Source organism: Mirounga angustirostris, unplaced genomic scaffold, assembly GCF_029215605.1.
Source record: "Mirounga angustirostris isolate CCGP_5_RB_7025 unplaced genomic scaffold, mMirAng1.0.hap1 SCAF_9, whole genome shotgun sequence".
In the NCBI taxonomy this organism is placed as follows: domain Eukaryota; kingdom Metazoa; phylum Chordata; class Mammalia; order Carnivora; family Phocidae; genus Mirounga; species Mirounga angustirostris.
In genome coordinates this window covers 112,871,411-112,893,495 of record NW_026991717.1, presented here as the reverse complement: position 1 = coordinate 112,893,495, position 22,085 = coordinate 112,871,411, and the positions used below count along the sequence as shown (strand labels likewise).

The following is a 22,085-nucleotide window of genomic DNA, read 5'->3' as shown; positions in this document are numbered from 1 at the left end:
TACTACACGTCTCAATGCATGATCTCGGCTGATCCTCACAGCAGTCTTCTCCAGAGAGAGGCAATTTGCTTTCATTGTTCCCATTTTGCAGCTGGAGAAACAGACACAGCACGGAGACAGAATTTGCCCAAGCTCGCCACGCTCAGGAATCGCCAGTGCCCACGTCTGGCTGGAAGAGCAGCTCTGAGCAGGGAGGCGCCAGCGTCCGGTGCGGGCGGGGGCAAGCTTAATGCTCTGGAACACTGGTCACGAGGGAGCAGCCCACTGGAAAGTTAACGACACACATTTACAGGCACCTACACGGCAGGCCCTGCTCAGTGGTACAGACGTGCAGGCCACACCGCCTCTCCTCGGGCGGGCGGCGCAGTCCAGGGGAGCTGTGCGATGGAGAGCGGTCAAGTGCACACGAGCAGGATCGCTTCCAGGAATGGAAGTGTGGAAGGCAGGAAAATGGGTCAAGGGCTGCAGACGGCTGGAGAGAGGAGCCTGCCACGGTCAGCTTGGGAGCGAGGGCTGGCCCAAGGCAGGACAGCTTGAGGCGACCGTGGAAAGACAGGGGGGCAGCATGGCTGGGGCACAGTGAGCAGAGGCAACGAAAGGGATCAGTAAAGTGGGGGTCTCGAACCAGGCCTGCCTGACCGTGTGCTCCCATGCACAGTGCTGTGTCCAGTGGGCAGTGTGCCGGGAACCACACAGAATTCATCTCTGGAAGACAAGGGCGGTCTTGGGTTCCAAGCCCCTCTGAAGGATGTAAAACCTCACCGCGCAGCTTGAGCCGTCTACACGTAAAGAAAGAAGAATCAGCTCGTGCAGACATAATCTTTGTCAATTCCAACATCTCTCAGGGGTCCTTTGGGGCAAATCCCAACACCTAACCTATGCAAAGTAAGAGTGCTAGCACTTGGTCCTTGAAGAGCCCTGTGCATGCCAGCACTCAGCAGCAGGAAGTCATTTCAGAAGGAGTATTCTTTTTCTAATGACCATCCTAGTGGCTTGGGGTGTAGATAGGCTCGGCTCCTACCCAGCACCCCTACACCTGGGCAGAGCACTGTGTCTGGAGTGAAGGGGGACTGTATTGGGGTCCCCAGGCCTGAGAAATATCAGGTCTCAGAAACACCACAGGCCAGTGTCCTGGGAGAAGAGAGAGTGATGTCATTGTTCTTAAGCAAGCCCCAGCTCCCTCGGGGTCACGAGAACATTCGGAGCCCGGGAGGCTGGAGCGCTGGTCTGGCGTCTTGACCACACAGCCAGAGGAGAGGGATTTCCACCGCCGGAGCTCACAGAACTCTGGGGAGCCAGGAGGGCAGACAAGCAGGGCGCTGGGGTCCACTGGCTTGGGAACTGCCCGTTTCCTCACGTCCTTTTCCCCACCCCGCTCCCGCTCCAGGGATCCAAGCGGGCGCCTCCCGTGCAGCCTCCCAAACCTGACCAGGTCTGGAGCTGAGATGGGTTTCCTTCTCCTTCGATACGTGTGTGGTCAGGAGCCCAGACGCCTGCTTCTTACCCTAGCACCGTGACTGATCGGCTGAACACATCAAGCAAGTCACTCCCTCTCAGGGCCTCAGTTGCTCCCTCTGGGCCGGTGGAGATGGGGACAGTCCCTGGCTCGCAGAGTTAAATCTGAGAACGTGGGTCCAGGTCTTCCAGGCCTGGTGCACCGTAGGCGCCCTGTAGGCTCACTCATCAGCAGACTCCGTGAGTGCTCCCCCTATACCCCGTGTACCAGGCACTGCAGAGGTCACGTACAAATGCTGACCCTGTTCCTGGTGTGCCAGGAACAGCTAAAGAAAAGCAATCCATGGCATGCAGCAGCCCTGGCGCTCGCGGAGTGCTGTGGGCATGTTGCCAACACTCCCCGTTTTTATTTGTCACGAGCTGCCCAAGCGGAGATTCCCTCCTCAACTCGGGGTGACCGAAATTGGACCTGACTGCCCCTTTCTTTTCCTAAGAATCACGACTGTCACTGGCAACTTTTGCAACTGATTGCTCTGAAGCTTGGGGGCTCCCTAAGGGCTGTGTCCTCAGCTTCTGTCCCCAGGGGAGGGAAGCGGGGAGTAGGGAGGATGAGGCTTCTCCCAGGACTGACGAGAGCCAGACCTTCTCACACAGTAGGTGCAGCCTGGAGATAAAGAGTCTTTGGCCCTGGGGTTCCAGTGTGTTCTGGCCCCTCTCCCCCACCTCCAGCTGTGGGGCCTTGGGCGAGTAACTCAACCTCTAGCAGCCTCATCCAGGCAACCAGTGTTCAGTGACCACTCACGAGGGGCAGGCACTGTGCTGGGTGCCTCAGCAGACTTACCGGGTAAAAATGATAAGAATAGGAAAACAGTATGGTAGTTCCTCAAAATATTAAAAATGGAATTACCATATGATCTAGTAATGCCATTTCAGGGAATATACCCCCCAAGAATTGAAAGCAGGGTCTCAGACCTTTATACACCCATGTTCATAGCTGCATTATTCACAACAGTCAAAAGGTAGAAATAACCCAAGTGTCTATCCATGAATGAACGGATAAGCAAAATGTGGTATATGCATATGATGAAATATTATTCAGCCTCAAAAGGGCAGGAAATTCGGACACGGGCTACAACACGGATGACCCTTGAGGACAGGATGCTCAGTGAAATACGCCAGTCACGAAAAGACAAGTACTGTATGATTCCACTTACACGAGGCACCTAAAATCGGCACATTCATAGAGAAGAAGGTAGAATGGTAGGGAAGGAGAAGTCAGGGAGTTTGTGTTTCATGCGGACAGAGTTTGAGTTCGGGATGATGGAAAAGTTCTGGAGAGGGACGGTGGTGATTGTTGCACAACCATGTGGGTGTTACTGCTACTTAATGACACCATAGACCCTTAAAAATAGTTAATACGGTAAAGTTCATGTTATGTATATTATGCCACGATTAAAAATAAGAAAATAGGAAGAAAAAGAAGATATCAACAGTAGGCATCCATGTCACCATTATCTGTTACACAGGGAAGGAGGCGCCCCTGGGAGTGTGAGCAGACCGCTGCAGGCTGGCCTTCCTGTGGTCAGTGTGACTTCAGAACAAACAGATATGGGGCTCAGGGCAGAATCCCAGTATCCCAGTGTCTCTCCGCCGTCACCCAGGCTCATTCTTGGCCCGGTCCTCCTCCCATTCCAGACTACGACCTTACTAACAGAATGACTTGGAACTGGGCTTCCCACGCTGCGTGCTGGCTCAGGCCGCACCTGATGTCCCTTTCGCTTCGTGTGTAACCAGCATGTGCCCAGATAAAAGACTCAGCCCACATTATCACCCCTCGGTGTACGAGGCAAAGATTTCACTGAACCCAGCACATGCCCTGCAGTTGCACCACCTTCCCCACCCCGGTGGGCTCCCTGACACTCCCAAGCAGCTTGAGGGCAGGAACTTACTCACCCTGGCATCCTCGCTTCTAGTTTAGCGCTTGTCACATGCTGGACGACAAATGTTTTCTGAGAGGAGATATGTACATGATGCTTATTGCGCACACCAACCCTGGATGCTGTTCTGAGAGGTTTATAAGCCTCACTTACCATGATGACTCCAGAAGGGAAACACTATTGCTATCCGGGGCCAGAGCAGGGGAAGGCAGCGAGGCACTCACGTGGGGTGCGAAATGTAAGGGGACACCAAACAAACTCAGGAAGCAAGATAGATATATTTTTTTAAAGATTTTATTGGGGGGGGCGCCTGGATGGCTCAGTTGGTTAAACACCCTACTCTTGATCTCAGCTCAGATCTTGCCATCAGGGTTGTGAGTTCAAGTCCCACATTGGGGGACTAGTCCCACCCAGTGTGGAGCCTATTAAAAAAAAAAATTGTAAAGACTTTTTTTCTTTTAAGTAAGCTCTACACCCAATGTGGAGCTCGAACTCACAACCCCGAGATCAAGAGTCACATGCTCTACTAACTGAGCCAGCCAGGTGCCCCAAGATAGATATTTTATTTTATTTATTTATTTTTTTTTTTAAAGATTTTATTTATTTATTTGAGAGAGAGAATGAGAGAGCACATGAGAGGGGGGAGGGTCAGAGGGAGAAGCAGACCCCCTGCTGAGCAAGGAGCCCAATATGGGACTCGATCCCGGGACTCTAGGATCATGACCTGAGCCAAAGGCAGTCGCTTAACCAACTGAGCCACCCAGGCGCCCCCAAGATAGATATTTTAAAGAAATATTTTTAAAAATCAAAATTATAGCAAAATATCCAGAGTGAGCAAAAACTAACATTTGAAATACAGACAGATCTGGCCCTGACTTACACCACACACCCCACTCACCTCTCCCTAATCCCAGCCCTATCCGATTCTGTCTTTGGTAGAATGTTTGATATTTTGTTCAACAATTCTATTGCCAGGATTTTATCTAAGGAATTAATTGAGGTGATGTGTAAAGGTGCACCTACAAAGATGTTCATTGTTGTGTTATTTATAAAAATGAAAAACTGGAAAACATATTTGGTTGAACCATTTGAAACTGCCAATAGTTGACCATTTTTGACCTAAAAACAACAATTTCATATTATCCAATCTAACCTAATCTCCAGTGTCCATGAACTGTGATTATATAATCTATGGAATATTCACCCAATGAAAATCTAGGCAGCCATTAAAAAATATCTGGAAGAAGACTATGACAGAGAAAGCATTCATGATAGAGTGTTAAATGAAAAAAAAAAAAAACTAGTTACAAAACAGTATAAAATATATGGTTTCATTTTTTTTAAAGATTTAATTTATTTATTTGGGAGAGAGAGACAGAGAGCGACAGAGAGCACAAGCGGGGGAGAAGGAGGGAGAAGCAGGCTGAGGACGTGGGGCTCGATCCCAGGATCCCGAGACCATGATCTGAACGGAAGGTACATGCTTAACCGACTGAGCCACCCCAGCGCCCCATACAATTTCATTTTCAAAAATCCACCAAAAAGTATCTGGATTGATTATTCAACAAAATGTTAATAATGGTAAACCCAATGGTGGGATTTAGTGTGATTTTCATCTCCTTCTCAATTTCCTGTCTTTTGTGTATTAAACATGTACTATGTCTAAACGGAGAAAAAAGAACAATAAAGAAAAACCTCATACCTTTGATCTATCGCAAGACTTTGTCATCCCCTCACCCCTGACAGAAGTGAAGAGACACCCATTTTTACTATTCGTGTCCTTTCACAGATGGAACTCCCTGGCTCTCAGTTTTCCTTGCCTGGGCTCCTGGCACCCTTCTGCCTGACTCTTCTTTTCCTCCAGCCCCTGCACCCCCAACACTTGGGACTTTGTTGGAGGGAGGGCTCTCTCTACCACCACTACCTTCAATGTCAGCGCCTCCTTGGCCAATCTTCAGGTACAGAAGACGCGCCTGAGCACCGAGAACTGAGAATCCAGAACGGCTTTGCTGTCCTCCAGGCAAGTGAAAACAGTGTTGCGTGGGTGACAGGCTCTCTGGGGGGCTGGGGGGCAGGAATCTTGCCTCAATCCTCCACTAGCCTCCTTCTCCATCTTAATGCAGCTGAGACCCAGCAACCTTGGGGCACCAGCCCTTTCTTTCCTTTCCTTTTAAAATGTTTTTAGACTTAAGGGTTTTTGGTTTTTTTTTAATTCCAAAAAGTACAAAGACTAGGAATCACCTGCACAACTACCAGAATTAACAACTTATTAACCTTTTGTCAGATTGGCTTCAAGTCTCTCTTTTCAAAAAAACAACCGAAATAAAATGTTGCAAATAAAATCTAACTCCCTGTTGGTCCCGACCTCCTCCGTCTCTCTCCAGGAACACTCACTGCTCTTAGTGCGCTGTTTCTCCTCTTTGGTCCATTGTTACACTTTGAGATATATATGCACACATACACACCTACATGCGGGAACAACAGCACAACTGTATTAGTCGAATTTGCATAGAAGTATCAAAGAAAATCATCTGCAATCCCCCCTCTAATATCGTGTGGGGTTTTTGGTTTTGTTTTGTTTTTTAGAGGGAGAGAGAGTGCATGCCCCGGGTGGGAAGGGCAGAGGGAGAGGGAGAATCTTAAGCAGGTTCCGACACGGGGCTCGATCCCACCACCCCAAGATCATGACCTGAGCCGAAATCAAGAATCAGACGCTTAACGAACTGAGCCACCCAGGCGCCCTTAACATCATGTTTTTAAGCTCCATTTGTGCAGATATATATTAATCTAGTTCATTTATTTTACTGCTGCCAGCTATTCCCTCCCAGGTGGGTGGGCCTGATCCCTCTGCATGCAAATCTCTAGGGCTCAGGTAATGCCAAGGCTTCCTTGACCTCAGAATTCTGTTAATTTGGAGAGTCTAAGCCAAGTGCGGGGACTCTCCCCAGCTCATCCCTTTTGATCCATACAATCCTCCAAACCTTGCCCCAGCCCCTTGATATTCCCCCACACACACACCACCCCCAGCTCTGGCAGGTGCCGAGATCACCAGGGCCTGTTCCCCTCCCTAGTCTGGCCTGTGAATATCTCTTGGCTTCTCAGGTTCCTCATCCTGACTTTGAGAAATAGGAATTAAGATCCTTCACAAAGTCTATTTTCCCTAGTAAGCCGTACCATCATGAGGGAGGCATCCCAGGGATGTTGTGCGTCTCCCCAGGCTTTGGTGCCAGGCAACCCCGGGGGAATCCAGGCTCTGTTGGCAGGTAACCAGCCCTGTCTGTAAAATGGAGGTAGTGATACTCAGGCCACAAGCCTGCTATCATGGATGAAGGGAAAAGTATATGAAACCCAGCTGGTAGGCTTCTGGCACATACCAGGCAGTCAGAAAGTGCTTCTGCCCTCACCCTTCCCCTGTCTCTTCTCCAACCAGCAGCCACAGAGCTCTCTCAAAATGGGAGTCAGGTCACATCACGCCTTTGCTTACGTGACTTCCCAGGTTAGGTCAAGAAGTCTTTGCAGTATCCACCTTGGTCTCCTGGATTGCTTGCTACGGGGGCAGCCAGCCACCCCACCATGGAAACACTCAAGCAGCCATGTGGAGAGACCCACGTGGAGAAGGACCGAGGCCCCCAGCCAACAGCCAGCACCAGCTGGCCAGCCACGCGAGAGAGCCACCCTCGGCTCCTTCGGATGACTGCAGCCCCAGCTGACATCTAGCTACGAACGACCTCACGAGAAACCCGGGGCCAAGCCACTCCCAGATACCTGACCCACAAAGACAATACGAGAGAATAAATGATTAGCGTTGCTTTCAGCCATTCAGTTTTAGGGTGATTTGTTACACAGCATTAAATAAGTCAAACGAGTTAACAGACGATGACAATTTATATTGTCGTTACTAACTTGTATGCCAACGGTGTAGCGTGGCACTCACTGTGCCCGAGGCATGATTCCAAACACCTCACGGGGATTAACTCATTTAATCTTCACGGCGAGCATCTGCAATGGGGACTGCTGGGATCTCCATTCTACATATAGGGAAACTGAGGCACAGCATGTTTAAATAAGTTGCAGTAAGTGGCAGAGCTGGAACACGGCTCCAGGGGCTGTGCCCCTGGCCACTCTCGTTCTTCCTCCTGAACCAAGCCATAACCAGAAATGTAGCACCAAGAAGCAGGAAATGCTCTAAAGTTCACAGAGCCTACTTTTAAGGGACGGAAGATGGGGAGAAAAAGGAAAAGAACCAAGCCTCTTCTCTTCTCCCAGCCCCTCCAGGTGTCTACCTTTGTCCTTGGGTTTCAGCTCTGTCTCTATGCTGCCGGTAGACTGGGCCCAGACCAGAGCCAACTCGCCTCTCCCAAGTCAGTGAATAAGGTCGCTAAAAGTCCGCACAGTGTTTTAAAGCTCTCGTCACCTCTCCTTGGATAGGGTTCTGATCCGTTGAGATGACCAACTTCCCCTCTGCACATCTAACTCAGTGCAAGCCTCATCCCTGCTTCTTCAGAGTGGCCAACTTCTTTTTTTTTTTTTTTTAAGATTTATTTATTTATTTATTCACGAGAGACAGAGAGAGAGAGAGAGGCAGAGGGAGAAGCAGGCTCCCAAGGAGCAGGGAGCCCGATGCGGGACTCGATCCCAGGACCCTGGGATCATGACCTGAGCCGAAGGCAGACGCTTAACCATCTGAGCCACCCAGGCGCCCCAGAGTGGCCAACTTCTAAAAACATGTCAGGTCTTTAGAGTGGGGGGGAAAGTCTCAAAGAAGACAACTGCATCAGGGCAGGATCAGGATACACAAAGCACGTGTTCTACGGTCCCAGTCCATGCCCTTTACAGACATGGCTAATCAATTGCCTCTTTCCCACGCAGTCCGGATGCAGCCTCAGCAGCCTTCTCCCCACGGGGCGGCAGGCGGCCACTTCCATAGGTTCTGGGCTGGTAGTAGACCCAAGACCTATTTACCATTCCGGCTCTAACAGGATAAAGACGAAACACCAAAAGCAACAGACTGGAACTAATCCCTCTACTTTCCAAGGAAGTAAAAGGCTCCCTGCCTCCACAGCTCCGACCCCTCCTACCCAAAACCCATTTTCAGCACAGCAAGAGCTTAGAAGAGATTTTGAAAAGAGAAGAGGCTGCAAGAAAACATTGACCTTGGTTTTAATGACGGTATGAGGACGAAGGCCCATGCTGGGAGGTGTCCCGGGGCCCATAGATGATGGTGCCTTAGGAACCAATGACTCCGCAGCGGCTGGACCGGAAAGGACTTACCCCGAAGTCAAGGTAAACTGGGAATGCAGTCACATTCTTTACTTTACATAAAACCTGCTGACAACCTCCTAGCACATTAGAGGGGGCTCATGAACACATGTAAGGACCAGCGCAGCCCAAAGAAACAGAATGCTAGCCCCACAGAGAATTTACAAATTTCTAGTAGCCACATTAAAAAAGTAAAAAGAACCAGGTAAAAATAATGTTAATAATATATTTTATTTAGCCCAATACATCCAAATATTATCATTTCAAAATGTAGTCAGTATTTTAAAAATCTTTTCTTGTACTAAGTCTTTGAAATCAGTGTATGTTACATTTACAGTGCATTTCTTTTCTTTCTTTTTTTTAAGAGTTTATTTATTTATTTGACAGAGATAGAGAGCACAAGTAGGCAGAACGGCAGGCAGAGGGAGAGGGAGAAGCAGGCTCTCTGCTGAGTGGGGAGCCCGACATGGGGCTCGATCCCAGGACCCTGGGTTCATGTCCTGAGCCAAAGGCAGACGCTTAACCGACTGAGCCACCCAGGTGCCCCACATTTACGGCACATTTCAACTGAGACACTAAATTTTCACCAGAAATACTTGATCCATATTGAGATTTCATAAAATTTACAGTTGAAAATGTAGATTCCACATACTTCACTTCTTCTAAACACTCCTAAAAGTTGACCAATAATTGAAATGAGTGTCTCCTTTTCAATTTAAATTAAATAAAATTAAAAGCTCAGTTCCCCCTGTCACACTAGCCACACATCAAGCACTCAGTAGCCACACGTGGCTGGCGGCCACATAGTGGTCAGTGCACATCTGGACCACGCAGGGCTCTGGCTACCCAGGGGCAGGTGCCGTCCTCCACCAGAGCCCCTGTGACCATGCTCAGGGCACCTATGGCCTGGCTCTGCAGAACATTCTTGTTCAGGCCTGTCACCTCATAACCAGTGTCACTGTCTGACCGGGCCCAGGCCCTTTCTAACTCTCTCTGTGTGGCTTGCCCTCAGTTTTGCCCCCGCTCAGCCCTTCAGATCTCCCAGGCTCCAAGCACTGCAGTCCTCCTGCAAGCCCACGCCCACCTGGCTCCCAACCCCCCCCCCCACCCCCAGGTGTGGTTCAGAGACCCTGCTTGCCTGGAAGGGCTGAGCAGGTGATGCTGCATTCGGTGCTGCACAAAAAAACAGGGGTTGGCTATCTTGGGGTGCACCAGGGACAAGCCACTTTCTTCCCATGTTTTGGGAGAAGACCCTTGCCATTTTCATGCCCCCACAAGGGGGCCCCAAGGCTGTAACAGAACATTACCCTGGGCAGTCTCTGCTTTCTACCTGGCAAATTCCTTTTGGCTTATGGCTCCGAACAGCCCTCCATCACCTTTCCTGGTCCCTGCAGTGTGTGAGCTCTGTCCCTCGGTTCCCTTGCTCCCTCTGGCCTCGGGGCTCTGGCTCAATCCTACCACTTGACTCCTTCAAGGCATCACCACCACCTCAGACATCACTTATCGATCCCATGTTCTTTCTTCCTGAGCCTCAGGCAGGGCTCCACCCCAAACCCTGGGATAATGCCCCCAACCTCTCCTACTCCCCTCAGTCTCTTCCCGTCCCAGCCCCCCAGGGAGGAATTTCACATGGAGGGGAAAAGATGGCTTCTAAGCAAAGAATCCGGTCACAGACGCGTGAGGCACCAGAAGCTATCCCCCCACCAAAACCGACTGCAGCCTTGGCAACTTGTCAACAGGGGTCCCCTCTGGCTATGGCCTCCCCAGGCCAGACCCCCTTGAAATGAAAGACCTTGGAATGTCAGAAGTACTCCCCAACAGTTGGTTGAAAGAAGCTAAAAGCCAGCGCGGCTGGGAGAAGATAAAGGGATGAAAATCTGAACTCTGACGATCAGCCTCGAAAAGGGCATGACTGACGGCGGTCTGGAATTGAGTGTGTGTGACCTGAAGCACAAAGTGAGAGCGCTGGCTGCTTCCAGGGGACACATGAAGCCTTATCATACCAGTCACCGGGCCCTGGGAAAGCCACCTGAACATCAGTGGACACAGTCTCAGACAGGGCCCGGGCAGAGCCATCTGGCTCCTGAAAGTAGCCCCTTTCTTCCACTGCCTGCCTGATAAAAAACTGTGTGGGTTCCTTGATCCTGCCAGGCCTCAGGTGTCCACCTCCACGTCTGAGGGAAGGCCCCGGATGCTTCCGCCTTTGGGGGAAGGTACAGAGGGGGTACAGAGGGGGAACCTGCTTGTACAGAAGGACAAGACTTCCAAGTTTCTGCATTGCCAGAAAGCATCCTTTCCAGAGTCCCAAATGCACCTGAGGAGAACGCAATGAACCGGACGGACGAGGAAACAAAGGAGGACTTGATCAGGTACCACCATATGGAGGAATTCTCCTTCCCACACAGAACTCTCCCTCCTGAGACAGAGCCCTCCCCCACCCTGCGTCACTCCAGCATTTCAACAAGGGCCCCATTATCTTTTGTTTTTTAAATCTCTTCAGGCACCAGCACCCTCCATTCCCCCTCACCAGCAGAGAGAGAGAGAGAGAGAGAGGCAACACACACAAGTACCTCATTGATCTCACATTAAAAGGAAATGAAGTGTTCTAGCCATAGAATATTTTTCAAATAACTTAGGTTTACCTCTTTAAGAATCAACACTCCCCATTATATTTGATCATATTTCTGGAAAATTTTCTCAATGGAATGAGAGTCCACTGACGTACCCAGCCCGTACACTTTGTGTAATTTATCACTTCCTGATGACTCAGGGACATGTTTCTGAGCCTCTTTACCACAGCCTATGGGCCTAACGATCCAGACTTCCACCTTGGGCCACTTTTACCCTTGCTGAGCTACCCTGGCCAAGCGCGCCGGGCACACACCCTGCAGAGATTGTGCCCTGGGCCTGGGTCGTCTGGAACACTCTCCCGCTAGATGCATGTATGGTTCTCTCTTTCCATTCATGACACAGCTCAAACACCATCTTGTCTGGGAGGCCTCTCCTGGCCATCTTTCTCTCATCTCTCTGTCCCCTTTTGTGACTTTATTTTATTTCCATGATATCTGCCAGCACCCCCCCCCCCTTATGCATTGTATATTTATCTGTTTATGGTCTGTCTCTCCCACTAGGATGCAAGCTCCTCAAGAGCAGGGCTTTTTACCCATTCTGTTATCTCCAGAGCCTGGAGCAGTCATGACACATAGTAAGTGCTCAGTAAATAATTGTCAAGAGAAGGAATCAATGATGCCACTCACTTCTGACCAGTGTGGGCTTGTTCGGGAAGAGGGGGCTTGCTCCAACCTCCTATGGCCTTTCCTGGTTGGTCCTCTGCTGTCAACTGATGCTTCTCAGGAGACCAGCAGCTCCTAGCAATTCTCTCATCTCGCTTCTCCTAATCGGCTGGATTCATAGCCCAGGAAAAGCTAAAGGTTGCCGGGAGACGGCCAACCTCCTGATCTCCTTAAACTGATTTTTACGATGTTCATTTCCAGGCTGTGGCCTAAGGACAATTGCACACCTGTCTTCTGAGTCAAGTCCAAGGGTGCAGGACTATTAATTCTCTACTCAGGGGTCTTTGTAGTTCTCAGCTTGTTGAGATGTCTGCAGTTCACCCATAGACACTCCTACATGTGAGTGTGTGAGCATTCCCCAGACACACAAACACCCTAGGCTTCTAGTTCAGCAGAGGGGAGCTGCAGAGCTCCATCAGACAGGAAGAGAATGGGGAGGGAGTAGGTCCAGTTTTGTTTTTCGTTTTTTTAAAGATTTTATTATTTATTTGACAGAGAGAGACACAGCGAGAGAGGGGACACAAGCAGGGGCAGAGGGAGAGGGAGAAGCAGGCTTCCCGCTGAGCAGGGAGCCCGATGCGGGGCTCGATCCCAGGACCCTGGGATCATGACCTGAGCCGAAGGCAGACGCTTAACAACTGAGCCACCCAGGCGCCCGGGAGTAGGTCCAGTTTATTCCTTATGAGAATTTGAAGGTTTCACGCTCTTCTGCACACGAATGGTCTGGCTCTTTGTACACCTCACCCTCTGGCCTTATTCTCCTTCATCTAGGCACTATCAGACCTTGAGCCTTGGCTTGGGGCCACCTCACTTCTGCAGATGCATGTCAACAAAATCAAAGATGGTTTGAGTTGGGAGGCGCCTCGGAGATCCTACAGTTCAACCCTCATCTGACAGATGAGGAGACTAAGGCTCAGAGAGGGGAGGTGACTCACCTAAGAAAACGTCGCCCCTTGGGGGCAAGGCTGAGCCTAGAAGTGGGTCACTTGGTTTTCATTCCACATCATCTCTCCATCCCCTCACACCTTCATCCCCAGAGGCCACCATCTGTTTCCATCCCAGGCCACACTGTTCTGCCTGGTCCTGGCCCTGCGAGGGCCCATAATGGCAGGTCTGACACTCTGAGCGTGTCGAGAGATGTCACCCACCTCTGAGCCCTGAGACAATGTTGTTCCTGATGTACACCAAGCCACACCTCACTTCTTGGAATGGCAGGAAAGAGGCACTGGGGCCCTCAAGCTACACTTGAAGCTCTTCCTAATGGGTCCAGAAGAGTAGAAAGGCTCTACCTGGGGCAGACTTGCCTCCATGTCTCCCCAAATGTGGCCTTGTCTTGTCTAGGGAGTATAATCGAAAAGGGTTCTTCCATTTGCCACCTCAGTTTAAAATACTCCAGCCTGCCACTCCTGCCTATTCTGATATGTTCACAAAAGTCCTCCAGGTGGTCACGCTGTCTCCAGCCAGATACTCTTCTAGGGTGTAGCTGAAATGCAGGGTGTGGAGGAGACAGGCAGGCCTGGGCTTCAGTCGGGCAGGAAAGCTTTGTGGGCCTCGTTCTGAGGAGCAGGAAAGACACTCAAGACGTTTGCTATTTTGTGGCCTTGCCTCGGACCAGCCTTGGCCCCCACTGCCTCCCTGCTCCTGGCTCCAAAGGAACAGGGAGGGGACAGCACAGCAGCCGTATGGGTCTTTCAGTCATCCTCCTCCCTGGCCTGGCCTCCATGTGCTCAGCCAGCCTTGCTCCCCAGGGCACCAGGTCTCTTGTGGTGCAAGAATTGGGCCCTATTTCAAACCCCATTACAGAGCTGCCTGACGTCTTAGGAGACATGTGGGACAAAAAGCCTTTCCTCACCCCCTCGCAAGTGCTGCTGGAAGGAAGCGCTGACCTACTGACAGGGGTGTGAAGAGAAACCCTCGTCAGCCATTGGCCTATTCCAATGACGGACGGTTCAGTGACCAAGTTTTCCTTCTCTCTCCCTGCAACTTCTACCATCTGGCCCCAGTTCTATTCTTTCACGCCCTATGGAATAAGTCACATAAATAAGTCTCTTGCCTTTTCTGTTGGCTCAATGCTAATAAGCACTGATGGGAGATTCAGAAGTGTGAGACGTGGTTAAGAAGTTTACTTTCATTGAGGAGTCAAGAGTGATTTTATTCAGTCACTGAATACTTTTTAAAATAATTATCCCAATGGGCCTTATCATTATAATGTTAATAGACGTTTATTATAAAAAAGGTTGAGGAGCACCTGGGTGGTACAGTCAGTTAAAGCACCCGACTCTTGGTTTTGGCTCAGGTCTGATCTTAGGGTCGTAGGATCGAGCCTCACATCGGGGTCTGCGTTCAGTGTGGAGTCTGCTTGAGTTTCTCTCTCCCTCTCCCTTTGCTCCCTACAGTGCTCTCTCTCTCTCTCTCAAATAAATAAATAAATCTTAAAAAAAAAATGTTGAGGGGTACCTGGGTGGCTCAGTCAGTTAAGACTCTTGATCTTGGCTCAGTCTCGATCTCATGGTCTTGAGTTCGAGCCCCACCCTGGGCGTGGAGCCTACTTAAAAAAAAAAATGTTTTAAAAGCCAAAAGATGGAAAGGGGGACTATTCATAATCCTACTTTCCTACTGCTAACATTTTGTTCTAAATGTTTTTGCATTTCTTCCCCCACCAAATGTTTATGGAGTAAACACAAAGCAAGGTGCTGATCTAGGTGCTCCAGGAAAGACAAACTGGTGCATCAGACTTGGGTCTTGCCCTAAAGATGCTTCAGGGGACAGAAGACATAGCATGGGCCTCAGAGGCAGAAATATCTCGTTTTAAAGGCACTTCCTACTTGCCTGATCATGGATAAGTAAGCCTCAGTTTACTCATATGTTAACTGGACCTGATGATGACACCTACCTTGCTAGGTTGTTGAGGGGAATCAGAGAGGTTAAAGTTTGTGAGACATCTACCATCAAAGTTGCCAATGAATGTAGCCTCCATAAATATCTGACAGGGGTAATGGCCATTACAGAGGCCAGACAAGCACAGATCAAAGAGCACAAATGTCCGTGTACAGAAGACACACGAAGGCCCTGCAGACCGTTTCCAGAGCCATTGCACCGTTGGCAAGTGCACCCAGCAAACTGTCTGATTCAGCTGCGCGGGTGTGATCATCACTGACTCCGGTCTGAGATGCTCCTCTCCGAAACCCTGGGTTTCCGGTCTAGTTAGCCTCCTTGTGTCTTTGCCCCCAGGTCCCAGGGAAGGTGTTTCGGGTCTCCTCCAGAAGCAGCCAGGGGCTAAATCTTCAATCTGCTAACTGTAATGAACTGCTCAGATACACGCTCCCCTCTGACCCCAGGGCGGTTCCCTCCGCTGCGGCAAGACGGCTTCCTGGGCAGTTCAGCCGGCCTCTCCTGCGCCCCTCCACGTCTCCTGAAATGGCATTTCCAGGCCCGAGGGCTTCCTCTGCTCGCAGAGCTGATAAACTCGACTTCCAGAGATGCAAGCAGCCAGTGGCGGGAACTGCTGCTCCTACACCGAAGTATGGGGCCCATCGGAAGAGTGAGCTGCACCCTAGAATCCTGGGACCTCGGGCCTCAGGCTCCCAGGGAGGTGACTTTTGGGCTCTCAGGCCCTTACCAGTCTTGGTGCCTCTGTGCTGTCCCCAAGTCCTCCGGTCAAGTCGCAACATGACCCAGGCTGGGACGCCAGTGACGGGAGACCAGGCGCTTCCCAATCTGAGCATCTTGGCAAGGGGAACTGCGGGTGTTCGCGAATCCTCCCCATGCTCGCTCTTGTGTGTGGCGCCAAGACAAATGAACTATAAAATCATTTTCTGTCCTTTAGGCAAACTCTATTCCCACAGTTCCTAAATGCACACATTATAAATAAAATATAAACCCATCCCGATCTGACTGAAGCCTCTGCTCTCAGGGAACGGCACAGAAAAGCCGTCAGTCACCTGTGTCCCCCTGCTGCTAGGTAAACAGGGATCCCTTAGAGGCCTCGGGGGTCACTGCAGGACCTTCTCCTGACAGAGGCCTGCCCCTCCACAAGCAATAAACCTCACAACACCCTTCAGGAAAATTCCCTTAAAGCCATTTATTTGCTTCTAGAAATGAAGTTCTCATCAGCTTGTCTAAGGATCAACAAACCTTACAAATCATTTAATCCCAATTTGACATAAAATAACCAAGGTCCAGAGATATAAATATTTTGTCCATGGTCATCACCAGTATTCCAATTGGAGGATAAGAAAACTCCAGTTCAGGGCGCCTGGGTGGCTCAGTCGTTAAGCGTCTGCCTTCGGCTCAGGTCATGATCCCGGGGTCCTGGGATTGAGCCCCATGTCGGGTTCCCTGCCTGACGGGGAGTCTGCTTCTCCCTCTCCCCCTGCTTGAACTTGCCTGCTCTCTCTCCCTCTCTCTCTCAAATAAATACATGAAATCTTGAAAAAAAAAAGAAAAGAAAAAAGAAAACTCCAGTTTAAGAAAACTCATGCCTAAGACTTTCACGGTTCCAAACAGGAAATGTTGCAAATGAGTACCCCTATCCTGAAAATATTCATAATGGACAGTCTTTTAAAAATATGTCTGCAAAGTGAAATTCCGTGTAACACCTTAGCATCCCACCCATGCCTCTTAGAGAACTAGCATATGGAGAACCTGGGTGCCAAACCAATCACAAATGTTCTTCCCTACTGCGAGGTCTGAAGACTGAAGGCCGGCCGTGTCTGCGCGGCCGCCTGCTTCAGCTGCTGACCGGACCCAGCATGCGTCAATGTAGATTCAAGTGGATTTCCCCAAATCCACTGCCTTGCCCCAAAAATACAGCATGGAAAAATCACAAACCCTGCCACATCATAAGCAGCCGTTTAGGGATGGAGTCAGTATCTCCCTATAGTTTTACACATTCCGTAACCAATTTTTCACATCAAAATTTGTGACACATGGGCTGACAGCAGGACAGAATATTAAAAATCAGGACCTCCCTGAGAAATCCGGGCCATACGGTTGCTATGCCGACACCCCACAATGCCAAACAGCGCCTCCAAGGTCTAGAAGCAACTTGGCTGGCTTCGAACAGCCCAGACATTGTGAAGGCAGAGCTGCCCCCCTGGCCCAGGCTGTTAGGCAGACCCTCCCTTTCCCAGCTCTGTTCTCTGATTCCCCAGGGGAGTGATGATGACGCCTGTCTGAATTTTCTCAGCCTCTGTCAGCAGGGCTGGCCACATCATTCCCTAAGAATTTGAAAACCCACATGCAGTGTCCTGGCCCAACTAGACAGAGACATGTTTTGGAATGGCAAGACCAGTGAGAGGTTCACCACAGCGTTCTGGGAGAAAGCAATCCTCAGCTGCACCTGCCCCTTTTAGGCTGGACATAGGGTCCGACTCTCGGAGAAGATGAACATGCATTCCCCTATCTCTTTGGTTACAGTCAGGTTGGAGGCAGGAACAAAGTACTGGGGGGAGGGGGGTATGAAGCTTGTCTGCTCCCAGAGCCAGGCAGAAGTCCTACTTCATTCGCCTAACAAGTACTTATTAAGTCTTGCTGTGTGCATCAATATGGAGATGTAAGAAGCTTCCAGCATAGTTCCTGCGTGACAGCGTGTATGACTAAGAATCCTCCTGAAGTGAAATACCTTGGAAGGTAGGAAGACAATGCAAGCCTGTGTCCAGGGAGGTGTGTGACTGGGGACCAATGCCTATGGAACAGACACCCAGGGCTAAAACTGAAGAACAGAGAGGGAGCTGGCCGTGCCCCTAGGTGGCCAGAGAACAGTCTGCGGCTCACTCCCCGGAACTCCCACTCTCCCTCTCTTCCTGCACCTCCACTCCCTGGCTCCCGGGATCTTCCTGATATTCCTGCACACTTTAAACTTAGCTTCCAGTTCACAGCCCTGCTCCAATCTGCAGCAAGTCGAACCCCATGGGAACAAGGAGAGGGCCAGAGGATGTTCACTGGCACCCCCTCATGATCTCCAATTTCCACCCCTCAAAACAAGTGCCACGTGCCTCCCCCAGAGCCCACCCCACCATTCCAGGGCTCTCGGTCTGAGCTGCCTTCCCAGCAGATCTCAGAGGGCAAGGAGAAGTGAGGATAGGTTCAAGAGCAAGGTCAGGATTGGGAAGGACAGACAACTGTGAGGAGACCCAACCTGGGCTCTGCTCCAATCGGCAGTTTCCCTGAGCTCTCTTCCTTTCCATTCCTCTCTCCCCTCCATCCTCCCCTCCTCCTCCCCTTCCAGCTCAGACCCTCCACCCCGCACGTCACCAGAGCAAAGGACAGAATATCTGGCCAGCCTGCCTCTCCCGGCACTCCAAGCCCACCTACCCTGAGACCAGGGCTGGCCCTCGCAGGATGTAAGAACGGGCTGCTCTCAGATGGGCCCACGCCTGCGCAAGCTCCCTGCCGGTCTGGGGCCACTACTGACTGGTTCGGCCAGTTCCCACTCCAATCTGTCAGTCTGCCCAGATCCCAATACCCTGGGGTCTTTACACTGGAGGCTTTATCCTCATCAGCCTTTCCATCCAAACATCCTCAAGTGCTTTGGGAACAGTTCCTAGTGGCAGGGACCCTCAGCTCAGAAGGGAACACTCCACCTAATGAGGCTCACCCACAGAGTTCAACCAGACAGGAATCTGGGAATTGGGAGAGGGAGGCTGGGGAAAACCCATAAACCCCAAGGTCTCCTCAGGCAAGGCTAGGAAATATGGTTCCTCTGCAGGGGTTTTTTACCTTCTTGGGCGGGGCAGGGCGGGGGGGGGGGGGGGGGGATTGACAAGACACGGCATCTGGGGCAGGTTGGGAATCTGAGAACACTTCCACACCGACAGCCGCCTCCTCCATATTCCTGGGGCTCAGTTGCCTTTGCAGAAATACCCCAGATTCTACTCCACACAAGCCTTCGCCCTCCTGAACCCGCACCTCCCTCCCGGAGGAGCTCCACACTCTTCCCTCCCCAGGCCCAGATCTTTCCCATCGGAATGGCCACCCTGCTCTACTCTCCCACCCTCAGCCCCCACACTTTGCTCTCCCTCCTCCTGGTCCTCTTCTGGTCAAGCCGCCCCAGCCCAGCAGCTTGTCCCGAGGGTCGCCCAAGGCTCTCGCCCGCCACCGGCCCCGCCCGACCGCGCCTCTCCGCCGGTCCCAGAGCCGCCCGCCTCAACAGGTGCCCCTGCCACACAGGGCTGTCACACGGGGCCCGGGCGGAGGCGGCGACAGCAACGCCCCCTGCAGGGCGGCGGGGGCTCCGCACGCCCAAGCCCAAGTCCCCGGAGAGCCTAGGGCCCCGGCAGCGCCGCGGAGGCCCCCGCCGTGCTCCGCCACCTTTGTCTCCCCGCGGAGCTGACCTCGAGAGAGGGAATCTCCCAGCCCTAGCGCACACACTGCCAGCTCGCCCGTCATGAGGGACCCTCGTGTTGGGGTGAAGGGCGCATACGGGAAGAGACCTTTCCCGGACCCAGAGAATGCCGCGGGTGTTAGTGGGGGAGTCCTCCGTGCCAGAGAAGCAAGTTCAAGTTGATCCGGGCCGAAAAGGGGGCGCAAAGCCGGGCGCAGCCCCGAGCGACCCTGCCTTACCCAGCGCCCCCACCCCACGTCCTTTGCCCCCCGGAGACTAGAGAAGGGGTGCGCACCGCCACCTACGCGCTCAGCCGCGCGAGGTTCCCACTGCCGGCACGCTGCGCGCACGGTGCAGCCTCCTTCCTGGGGCGGGCGAGGTGCGGGCAGCCCCCGGCCCCCGACCCCCGGCCCCCGGCTCCGGCGGCGCAGTGCTGAGAGAGCCACGTTCCCAGTCGCGCGCGCACGCCGGGCCCACCAAACTTGCAGCACTTTCTCCCAGCCCCCACCCTCTGTCACCCTCCCTCCATCCTTGCGCCCTGGCCCTGCTGGCCCGACAGAGGTTGCCATAACAACGGACAGGAATGCTCCAACATATACAAAGCCGGAAGGGCGCGGCGGGCACGCAGCCCCCGGCCCCGCGCCCTCTGCAGCCGCGCGGGGCGAAGGACGCGCGCCGCGGCTCCCCGGCCGGCCGCCCGGCGCGCAGGGCGTACTCACAATGAGCGGGATGGTGCGGTCCTCGCGGAGCTGCTCTGGCCTCCCGCCGGCCCTCTGCGCGCCCCGGCCGCCGGAGGATGCTGCGTGGGCTCGGTTGTCCTGCCATAAGTAGTAGAAAGTGCCCAGGATCCAGGCAACGGTCAGGATGGCGATGGCATTGGCGCGGATCCTCCTCATGGTGGGCGGGCGGGCGCCCCGAGTGGGGGCCCGGGCCGGCTTGCTCTCGGGGCCGGGGTGGGGGCGCTCGCAGCCCCAGCTGTTTGTTTTCGCTCGCGCCTGGCTGCTCAGTCCTGCAGAGCAGAAAAGGGAGAGAGGTGGGGGGTGGGGGGTGATAGGGAGAGACAGGAGCGCGGAGCGATCCTCACGGTCCTAATGCCCTTCAGCCCCGAGCGCGCGCGTCCCCCGGGCGCCCATTCATTCGCGCGCAGAGCCTGCCCCGCGCTCCGGCCACCGCCGGCCGCCTGGGCCGCTGCGCACCGGGAGAGGAGCACGGCCGGTGCGAAGCGGCGCGGGAGCAAGGCCCCGCGAGCCAGACGCCCGCGGTGGAATGGCGACGGGCCAGAGCCAGCCTCCGCTCCCACCGCTCAGCGCCCGAACGCCCGGTGGCTGCCCCCGCGCGGCCCTGGTCGGTCCCGCCTACTTCCACACCCCCCCACCGCTCCCGGCCCGAGCGGCCCTGAGTCACCGGCTGGAGATGCGCGACCCCGACCCGGGCCCGCGCCGCGAAGCTGCAGTTCTGGGCTGCGCTCGGAACTGCGCTCTGGCGCGGGGTTTAAGGTGTGTTCTGCGAGGCCTCGGGAAGGGACGGCTGGGCGAGAGGAGAGTCTGGAGTTTGCACGGGAATCCTCCGCAGCCTAGGATTCCGAGCCGCCCGAGGGCCCGCCCGGAGGAGGGATTGGAAGCTGGTGCACTTGACATTTGAAGAGAGCGGAGTGGGTGCGACTCTGCTTCACCGCCAGGGAAAGAATGGGGATACAACTACCCCACATCTTCCATTGGCCTGGGGCTCCCAGCTTTCAGGAGGCTTCCCTCCAGACCTTTCATTTCCCCTGAACAACCATGAGGTATTATCACCGCTATTTGTCAGGGAGAAAGGAGACCAGAGAGGCTGGAAGATTGGCCCGAGGCCACACGACTAATTAGTGGGCAGAGCCCAGTCTAGAAGCCATCTCTCCGTTTGCCCTTTCCACAAAGTGCAAAACACGGTGGTGTGAGACACGGACGCAGAAATCACTGCCCCAGCCCCGGAGGCATTGAGACTTCTGTGTGAACTGCTCGTGTTCAGAGCAGAAGGCAAGGTGGGCTAAATGAGTTCTAGAAGAGCAGCAGTGTCGGGCCCAGAGCAGACTCACAGCGAGTAGATGTTACATAAACTAAGCTGGGATCACAGAGGAAGAAATAATGTATTGCAAGGTAGTCTTAGAGAAGACTTCTCACAGAAGGTGGATAAACCTTTGAATAAATTCTTAAGAGGCAGGACAGGGCAAGGTATTAGATGCATGAATAACCAGAGCAAAGGTCCAGAGGATGGCAGTGCTTGATGTGTTCCAGAAAAGAGAGCTGCCTGGTATTGCTGGGGCCCAGGATGCTGGAAAGGACTTGGGAGTTGACTTTGGGCAGGCTGGGCCCTGGAATGCCAGGGGCAGAGTTGGCGGGGAGTTTGCTTCTTGCTGGTGCTGGTGCTCCTGGACCCTGGCTCTCACGGAGGGTCCCGGCCCACATAATGTCCCCGACTCCAAATGAAGCTGCCTCAGGAATCAGGCAAAGGTGAGGTCACAGCTCATGCCTTCCCCAGCCACCCCCATCAGTGACCCCCATCAGCACCCTGTTTCTCCAACATGCAGGACTGAACCATGCGTGTAATAGATGCTCATTCCGTTTCTGTTGGAATGAGGTAAAATGAAGAAAGAAAAGCCTAACGAGTTTTTGCTGCAGAAAGATCATCGTTGCCACTGCAGTACCCTCTTCCTCACTCAGAACACAAACCGCGAGGACATGTCGGCAAGTCCAGAAATGGCCCCACCGAGAATAGGACCCTGGAAAGAGAGTGTACAAAGAGGGTCTCACAGAGGGTAGCAGGGAATCCACGGCCTAAGCC

At 52.7% G+C, this 22,085-nt stretch overlaps 1 protein-coding gene across 1 annotated transcript in view; it reads right to left on the bottom strand.

Moving 5' to 3' along the window:
- The window catches only part of GALNT16 (polypeptide N-acetylgalactosaminyltransferase 16), a 98,875-nt gene extending 78,250 nt beyond the window's left edge, over positions 1-20,625 (bottom strand). The window contains exon 1 of the mRNA XM_045901084.3: positions 19,988-20,625. Within this exon, the coding sequence (XP_045757040.1) occupies positions 19,988-20,164 (177 nt within the window). The 5' untranslated portion in view covers positions 20,165-20,625. The remainder of the gene's footprint in view (positions 1-19,987) is intronic.
- Between the last annotated feature and the right edge of the window lie 1,460 nt (positions 20,626-22,085).